The sequence below is a fragment of the Ranitomeya variabilis genome, chromosome 6 (genome assembly GCF_051348905.1).
Source record: "Ranitomeya variabilis isolate aRanVar5 chromosome 6, aRanVar5.hap1, whole genome shotgun sequence".
Taxonomy (NCBI): Eukaryota; Metazoa; Chordata; class Amphibia; order Anura; family Dendrobatidae; genus Ranitomeya; species Ranitomeya variabilis.
The window spans coordinates 571458544-571468036 of NC_135237.1; the positions used below are offsets into that span (position 1 = coordinate 571458544).

A 9493-nucleotide genomic window follows, 5' to 3' on the forward strand; every position below is an offset into this window, starting at 1 on the left:
ATCAGCCTAAGTATGTAGCAGTACAGACACAGAGGCTATTAACTGCATAAAGTGTATGAGAACATGATGTGAGGAACATGTTTTTGTTTTTTGTTTTTTTTAATAGGCCACCCAGGGATAGTTAGGTTAATGTGTTGAGGCGGTAGGCCAGTCTGAACAAATGAGTTTTTAGGGCACGCTTAAAACTGTGGGGATTGGGGATTAATCGTATTAACCTAGGTAATGCATTCCAAAGAATCGGCGCAGCACGTGTAAAGTCTTGGAGACGGGAGTGGGAGGTTCTGGTTATTGAGGATGCTAACCTTAGGTCATTAGCGGAGCGGAGGGCACGGGTAGGGTGGTAGACTGAGACCAGAGAGGAGATGTAGGGTGGTGCTGAGCCATGGAGTGCTTTGTGGATGAGGGTAGTAGTTTTGTACTGGATTCTGGAGTGGATGGGTAGCCAGTGTAATGACTGGCACAAGGTAGAGGCATCGGTGTAACAGTTGGTGAGGAATATGATCCTGGCAGCAGCATTCAGGACAGATTGGAGCGGGGAGAGTTTGGTAAGAGGGAGGCCGATTAGTAGAGAGTTACAATAGTCCAGACGCGAATGAATAAGTGAGACAGTAAGAAAAGGGCGAATTCTAAAAATGTTTTTGAGATGCAGATAAGAAGAGCGAGCCAGTGATCGGATGTGGGGGGTGAATGAAAGCTCGGAATCAAGGATGACCCAAAGGCAGCGGGCATGTTGCTTGGGAGTAATGGTGGAACCGCACACGGAGATGGCAATGTCAGGCAAAGGTAGGTTAGTAGAGGGAGAGAACACGAGGAGTTCAGTTTTTGACAGGTTCAGTTTCAGATAGAGAGAGGACATGATGTTAGAGACAGCGGTAAGACAATCACTGGTGTTTTCTAAGAAGGTCGGCGTGAAAGCAGGAGAAGAGGTGTATAATTGGGTGTCGTCAGCATAGAGATGGTACTGGAAACCAAATCTACTGATTGTATACTGCCCCTGTTGGACAAACAAAGAGAAGAAGGTTGTGGTCAGATAGCGGGAGAGGGGAGTTTGTGAAATCATCCAGTGAACAAAGCCGGGAGAAGACCAAGTTGAGGGAGTTTCCATCTTCATGCGTTGGAGAGTTAGTATGCTGCAAGAGGCCGAAAGAGGAGGTTAGAGATAAAAGGTGAGAAGCAATGGGGATGTTGAAATCACCCATGATAAGGGTGGGGGTGTCACAGGAGAGAAAGTGTGGAAGCCAGGTGGCAAAATGATCCAGGAACTGATGAGAGGGGCCGGGAGGACGATACACCACCGCCACTCGCATGGAGAAGGGGACGTAGAGTCTGACAGCATGGACCTCAAAGGAAGGGAATACAAGTGAGGGTACTTGGGGGATAACTTGGAAGGTACATTTGGGTGAAAGGAGCAGACCAACGCCTCCACCTGCTCTGTTGTCTGATCTTGGGGTATGAGAAAAGTGTAGTCCACCATATGAAAGAGCGCTAAGGAAAGTATCAAACACGGAACGTCTGAAGAAAACTCTGCAAGATGAATTCTGCTACACAGAATATCCTGCCCTACATGACATAACGGGGGCTCAGGACGTCACCTCCTACAGGTCTCCTCTCACCTGGAGATGTGCGGGGCTGACCGGACTCCATCACGGCGTCCTCGTACCGATCCTGGTGTCCTTCTAGATCCTCCCACTGCTCCATGGAGAGATAGACGGCGACGTCCTGACACCTTACAGGAACCTCACAGACAATATCATCATTACCCAGAATCCTCCACATCGCTGACCTCCCACAGCCTCCATGTATCTCCAGTGCGCCCCACACCGCTAACCTCCCACAGCCTCCATGTATCTCCAGTGCCCCCCACACCGCTGACCTCCCACAGCCCCCATGTATCTCCAGTGCCCCCCACACCGCTGACCTCCCACAGCCTCCATGTATCTCCAGTGCCCCCACCGCTGACCTCCCACAGCCCCCATGTATCTCCAGTGCCCCCCACACCGCTGACCTCCCACAGCCCCCATGTATCTCCAGTGCCCCCCACACCGCTGACCTCCCACAGCCCCATGTATCTCCAGTGCTCCCCACACCGCTGACCTCCCACAGCCCCTATGTATCTCCAGTGCCCCCCACACCGCTGACCTCCCACAGCCTCCATGTATCTCCAGTGCCCCCCAAACCGCTGACCTCTCACAGCCCCTATGTATCTCCAGTGCCCCCCACAGCCCCCATGTATCTCCAGTGCCCCCCACACCGCTGACCTCCCACAGCCTCCATGTATCTCCAGTGCCCCCCACACCGCTGACCTCCCACAGCCTCCATGTATCTCCAGTGCCCCCCACACCGCTGACGTCCCACAGCCTCTATATATATCCAGTGACCCTTACACCACTGACCTCCCAGTTTCCATGTATCTCCAGTGCCCCCCACACCGCTGACCTCCCACAGCCTCCATGTATCTCCAGTGCCCCCCACACCGCTGACCCCCCACAGCCCCCATGTATCTCCAGTGCCCCCCACACCACTGACCTCCCACAGGCCCCATGTATCTCCAGTGCCCCCACACCGATGACCTCCCACAGCCTCCATGTATCTCCAGTGCCCCCCACACCGCTGACCCCCCACAGCCCCCATGTATCTCCAGTGCCCCCCACACCGCTGACCTCCCACAGCCCCCATGTATCTCCAGTGCCCCCCACACCGCTGACCTCCCACAGCCTCCATGTATCTCTAGTGCCCCCCACACCGCTGACCCCCCACAGCCTCCATGTATCTCCAGTGCCCCCCACACCGCTGACCTCCCACAGCCCCCATGTATCTCCAGTGCCCCCCCACAGCCCCCATGTATCCCCAGTGCCCCCCACACCGCTGACCTCCCACAGCCCCCATGTATCTCCAGTGCCCCCCACACCGCTGACCTCCCACAGCCTCCATGTATCTCTAGTGCCCCCCACACCGCTGACCCCCCACAGCCTCCATGTATCTCCAGTGCCCCCCACACCGCTGACCTCCCACAGCCCCCATGTATCTCCAGTGCCCCCCCACAGCCCCCATGTATCCCCAGTGCCCCCCACACCGCTGACCTCCCACAGCCCCCATGTATCTCCAGTGCCCCCCACACCGCTGACCTCCCACAGCCTCCATGTATCTCCAGTGCCCCCCACAGCCCCCATGTATCTCCAGTGCCCCCCACACCACTGACCTCCCACAGCCTCCATGTATCTCCAGTGCCCCCCACACCACTGACCTCCCACAGCCCCCATGTATCTCCAGTGCCCCCCACACCGCTGACCTCCCACAGCCCCCATGTATCTCCAGTGCCCCCCACACCGCTGACCTCCCACAGCCTCCATGTATCTCCAGTGCCCCGCACACCGCTGACCTCCCACAGCCCCCATGTATCTCCAGTGCCCCCCACACCGCTGACCTCCCACAGCCTCCATGTATCTCCAGTACCCCCCACACCGCTGACCCCCCACAGCCTCCATGTATCTCCAGTGCCCCCCACACCGCTGACCTCCCACAGCCCCCATGTATCTCCAGTGCCCCCCACACCGCTGACCTCCCACAGCCCCCATGTATCCCCAGTGCCCCCCACACCGCTGACCTCCCACAGCCTCCATGTATCTCCAGTGCCCCCACCGCTGACCTCCCACAGCCCCCATGTATCTCCAGTGCCCCCCACACCGCTGACCTCCCAGACCCCATGTATCTCCAGTGCCCCCCACACCGCTGACCTCCCACAGCCCCCATGTATCTCCAGTGCCCCCCACACCGCTGACCTCCCACAGCCTCCATGTATCTCCAGTGCCCCCACCGCTGACCTCCCACAGCCCCCATGTATCTCCAGTGCCCCCCACACCGCTGACCTCCCACAGCCTCCATGTATCTCCAGTGCCCCCCACACCGCTGACCTCCCACAGCCCCCATGTATCTCCAGTGCCCCCCACACCGCTGACCTCCCACAGCCTCCATGTATCTCCAGTGCCCCCACCGCTGACCTCCCACAGCCCCCATGTATCTCCAGTGCCCCCCACACCACTGACCTCCCACAGCCTCCATGTATCTCCAGTGCCCCCCACACCGCTGACCTCCCACAGCCCCCATGTATCTCCAGTGCCCCCCACACCGCTGACCTCCCACAGCCCCATGTATCTCCAGTGCTCCCCACACCGCTGACCTCCCACAGCCCCTATGTATCTCCAGTGCCCCCCACACCGCTGACCTCCCACAGCCTCCATGTATCTCCAGTGCCCCCCAAACCGCTGACCTCTCACAGCCCCTATGTATCTCCAGTGCCCCCCACAGCCCCCATGTATCTCCAGTGCCCCCCACACCGCTGACCTCCCACAGCCTCCATGTATCTCCAGTGCCCCCCACACCGCTGACCTCCCACAGCCTCCATGTATCTCCAGTGCCCCCCACACCGCTGACGTCCCACAGCCTCTATATATATCCAGTGACCCTTACACCACTGACCTCCCAGTTTCCATGTATCTCCAGTGCCCCCCACACCGCTGACCTCCCACAGCCTCCATGTATCTCCAGTGCCCCCCACACCGCTGACCCCCCACAGCCCCCATGTATCTCCAGTGCCCCCCACACCGCTGACCTCCCACAGCCCCCATGTATCTCCAGTGCCCCCCACACCGCTGACCTCCCACAGCCTCCATGTATCTCCAGTGCCCCGCACACCGCTGACCTCCCACAGCCCCCATGTATCTCCAGTGCCCCCCACACCGCTGACCTCCCACAGCCTCCATGTATCTCTAGTGCCCCCCACACCGCTGACCCCCCACAGCCTCCATGTATCTCCAGTGCCCCCCACACCGCTGACCTCCCACAGCCCCCATGTATCTCCAGTGCCCCCCACACCGGTGTCCTCCCACAGCCCCCATGTATCCCCAGTGCCCCCCACACCGCTGACCTCCCACAGCCCCCATGTATCTCCAGTGCCCCCCACACCGCTGACCTCCCACAGCCCCCCATGTATCTCCAGTGCCCCCCACAGCCCCCATGTATCTCCAGTGCCCCCCACACCACTGACCTCCCACAGCCTCCATGTATCTCCAGTGCCCCCCACACCACTGACCTCCCACAGCCCCCATGTATCTCCAGTGCCCCCCACACCGCTGACCTCCCACAGCCCCCATGTATCTCCAGTGCCCCCCACACCGCTGACCTCCCACAGCCTCCATGTATCTCCAGTGCCCCGCACACCGCTGACCTCCCACAGCCCCCATGTATCTCCAGTGCCCCCCACACCGCTGACCTCCCACAGCCTCCATGTATCTCCAGTGCCCCCCACACCGCTGACCCCCCACAGCCTCCATGTATCTCCAGTGCCCCCCACACCGCTGACCTCCCACAGCCCCCATGTATCTCCAGTGCCCCCCACACCGCTGACCTCCCACAGCCCCCATGTATCCCCAGTGCCCCCCACACCGCTGACCTCCCAGACCCCATGTATCTCCAGTGCCCCCCACACCGCTGACCTCCCACAGCCCCCATGTATCTCCAGTGCCCCCCACACCGCTGACCTCCCACAGCCTCCATGTATCTCCAGTGCCCCCCACAGCCCCCATGTATCTCCAGTGCCCCCCACACCACTGACCTCCCACAGCCTCCATGTATCTCCAGTGCCCCCCACACCACTGACCTCCCACAGCCCCCATGTATCTCCAGTGCCCCCCACACCGCTGACCTCCCACAGCTCCCATGTATCTCCAGTGCCCCCCACACTGCTGACCTCCCACAGCCCCCCACACCGCTGACCTCCCACAGCCCCATGTATCTCCAGTGCCCCCCACACCACTGACCTCCCACAGCCTCCCTGTATCTCCAGTGCCCCCAAACCGCTGACCTCCCACAGCCCCCATGTATCTCCAGTGCCCCCCACACCGCTGACCTCCCACAGCCCCCATGTATCTCCAGTGCCCCCCACACCCCTCATGTATCTCCAGTGCCCCCCACACCACTGACCTCCCACAGCCCCCATGTATCTCCAGTGCCCCCCACACCGCTGACCCCCCACAGCACCCATGTATCTCCAGTGCCCCCCACACCGCTGACCTCCCACAGCCCCCATGTATCTCCAGTGCCCCCCATACCGCTGACCCCCCACAGCCTCCATGTAACTCCAGTGCCCCCCACACCGCTGACCTCCCACAGCCCCATGTATCCCCAGTGCCCCCCACACCGCTGACCTCCCACAGCCCCATGTATCTCCAGTGCCCCCCACACCGCTGACCTCCCACAGCCCCCATGTATCTCCAGTGCCCCCCACACCACTGACCTCCCACAGCCTCCATGTATCTCCAGTGCCCCCCACACCGCTGACCTCCCACAGCCTCCATGTATCTCCAGTGCCCCCCCACAGCCCCCATGTATCTCCAGTGCCCCCCACACCGCTGACCTCCCACAGCCCCCATGTATCTCCAGTGCCCCCCACACCGCTGACCTCCCACAGCCCCCATGTATCTCCAGTGCCCCCCACACCGCTGACCTCCCACAGCCCCCATGTATCTCCAGTGCCCCCCACACCGCTGACCTCCCACAGCCCCCATGTATGTCCAGTGCCCCCCACACCGCTGACCTCCCACAGCCCCCATGTATCTCCAGTGCCCCCCACACCGCTGACCTCCCACAGCCCCCATGTATCTCCAGTGCCCCCCACACCGCTGACCTCCCACAGCCCCCATGTATCTCCAGTGCCCCCCACACCGCTGACCTCCCACAGCCTCCATGTATCTCCAGTGCCCCCCACACCGCTGACCTCCCACAGCCCCCATGTATCTCCAGTGCCCCCCACACCGCTGACCTCCCACAGCCTCCATGTATCTCCAGTGCCCCCCACACCGCTGACCTCCCACAGCCCCCATGTATCTCCAGTGCCCCCCACACCGCTGACCTCCCACAGCCTCCATGTATCTCCAGTGCCCCCACACCACTGACCTCCCACAGCCCCCATGTATCTCCAGTGCCCCCCACACCGCTGACCTCCCACAGCCCCCATGTATCTCCAGTGCCCCCCACACCACTGACCTCCCACAGCCTCCATGTATCTCCAGTGCCCCCCACACCGCTGACCTCCCACAGCCTCCATGTATCTCCAGTGCCCCCCACACCGCTGACCTCCCACAGCCCCCATGTATCTCCAGTGCCCCCACATCGCTGACCTCCCACAGCCCCCATGTATCTCCAGTGCCCCCCACACCGCTGACCTCCCACAGCCCCCATGTATCTCCAGTGCCCCCCACACCGCTGACCTCCCACAGCCTCTATATATATCCAGTGACCCTTACACCACTGACCTCCCAGTTTCCATGTATCTCCAGTGCCCCCCACACCGCTGACCTCCCACAGCCTCCATGTATCTCCAGTGCCCCCCACATCGCTGACCTCCCACAGCCTCTATATATATCCAGTGACCCTTACACCACTGACCTCCCAGTTTCCATGTATCTCCAGTGCCCCCCACACCACTGACCTCCCACAGCCTCCATGTATCTCCAGTGCCCCCCACATCGCTGACCTCCCACAGCCCCCATGTATCTCCAGTGCCCCCCACACCGCTGTCCTCCCACAGCCCCCATGTATCTCCAGTGCCCCCCACACCGCTGACCTCCCACAGCCCCCATGTATCTCCAGTGCCCCCCACACCGCTGACCTCCCACAGCCCCCATGTATCTCCAGTGCCCCCCACACCGCTGACCTCCCACAGCCCCCATGTATCTCCAGTGCCCCCCACACCGCTGACCTCCCACAGCCCCCATGTATCTCCAGTGCCCCCCACACCGCTGACCTCCCACAGCCCCCATGTATCTCCAGTGCCCCCCACACCGCTGACCTCCCACAGCCCCCCATGTATCTCCAGTGCCCCCCACACCGCTGACCTCCCACAGCCCCCATGTATCTCCAGTGCCCCCCACACCGCTGACCTCCCACAGCCCCCATGTATCTCCAGTGCCCCCCACACCGCTGACCTCCCACAGCCTCTATATATATCCAGTGACCCCCACACCGCTGACCTCCCACAGCCTCTATATATATCCAGTGCCCCCCACACCACTGACCTCCCAGTTTCCATGTATCTCCAGTGCCCCCCACACCGCTGACCTCCCACAGCCCCCATGTATCTCCAGTGCCCCCCACATCGTTGACCTCCCACAGCCCCCATGTATCTCCAGTGCCCCCCACACCGCTGACCTCCCACAGCCCCCATGTATCTCCAGTGCCCCTCACACCACTGACCTCCCACAGCCTCCATGTATCTCCAGTGCCCCCCACACCGCTGACCTCCCACAGCCTCCATGTATCTCCAGTGCCCCCCACACCGCTGACCTCCCACAGCCTCCATGTATCTCCAGTGCCCCCCACACCGCTGACCTCCCACAGCCTCCATGTATCTCCAGTGCCCCCCACATCGCTGACCTCCCACAGCCTCCATGTATCTCCAGTGCCCCCCACACCGCTGACCCCCCACAGCTCCCATGTATCTCCAGTGCCCCCCACACCGCTGACCTCCCACAGCCTCCATGTATCTCCAGTGCCCCCCACACCGCTGACCTCCCACAGCCTCCATGTATCTCCAGTGCCCCCCACACCACTGACCTCCCACAGCCTCCATGTATCTCCAGTGCCCCCCACACCGCTGACCTCCCACAGCCCCCATGTATCTCCAGTGCCCCCCACACCGCTGACCTCCCACAGCCCCCATGTATCTCCAGTGCCCCCCACACCGCTGACCTCCCACAGCCCCCATGTATCTCCAGTGCCCCCCACACCGCTGACCCCCCACAGCCCCCATGTATCTCCAGTGCCCCCCACATCGCTGACCTCCCACAGCCCCCAGTATCTCCAGTGCCCCCCACACCTCTGACCTCCCACAGCCCCCATGTATCTCCAGTGCCCCCCACACCGCTGACCTCCCACAGCCCCCATGTATCTCCAGTGCCCCCCACACCGCTGACCTCCCACAGCCCCCAGGTATCTCCAGTGCCCCCCACATCGCTGACCTCCCACAGCCTCCATGTATCTCCAGTGCCCCCCACACCGCTGACCCCCCACAGCCCCCATGTATCTCCAGTGCCCCCCACACTGCTGACCTCCCACAGCCCCCATGTATCTCCAGTGCCCCCACACCGCTGACCTCCCACAGCCCCCATGTATCTCCCGCCATTACCTCTTCTCTCTGTAGATTTTCCTGACTGATTTGCAGCTTGTCATCTAGGAGTGAAGGGCCTGTGATGACGTCATCACCATGCGACCAGTCACGTGAGGGGGCGGAGCTCAGCGCTGACATTTTCAGTGGTGGATGAAGGACCTTTGTGGTGACCATGTGACCTGAGGGGGAGGAGCTTGTGCTGTGAGGAGAAATGATGGAGCCGAGGATTCTCTTCACCTCAGAGAACAAGGACATGCTGGGAGTTGTAGTGTTTAGTTCCTTCCTGGGACGTGCTGGGAGTTGTAGTGTTTAGTTCCTTCCTGGGACGTG

The 9493-nt window shown here is 61.3% G+C and overlaps 1 protein-coding gene across 3 annotated transcripts in view; it reads right to left on the reverse strand.

Moving 5' to 3' along the window:
• Positions 1-9293, reverse strand: part of LOC143783124 (uncharacterized) — a 31962-nt gene extending 22669 nt beyond the window's left edge. Inside the window, exons 1-2 of one of the 3 annotated variants that reach the window (XM_077271414.1) lie at positions 9182-9293; positions 1614-1737 (exon numbers count right to left, since the gene is read on the reverse strand). In XM_077271414.1, coding sequence (XP_077127529.1) covers positions 1614-1698 — 85 coding nt within the window. In that variant the 5' untranslated portion in view covers positions 1699-1737; positions 9182-9293. Of the gene's footprint in view, positions 1-1613; positions 1899-9181 lie in introns of those variants that run through there. The other 2 variants (XM_077271413.1, XM_077271412.1) reach the window with 2 other exon arrangements.
• Between the last annotated feature and the right edge of the window lie 200 nt (positions 9294-9493).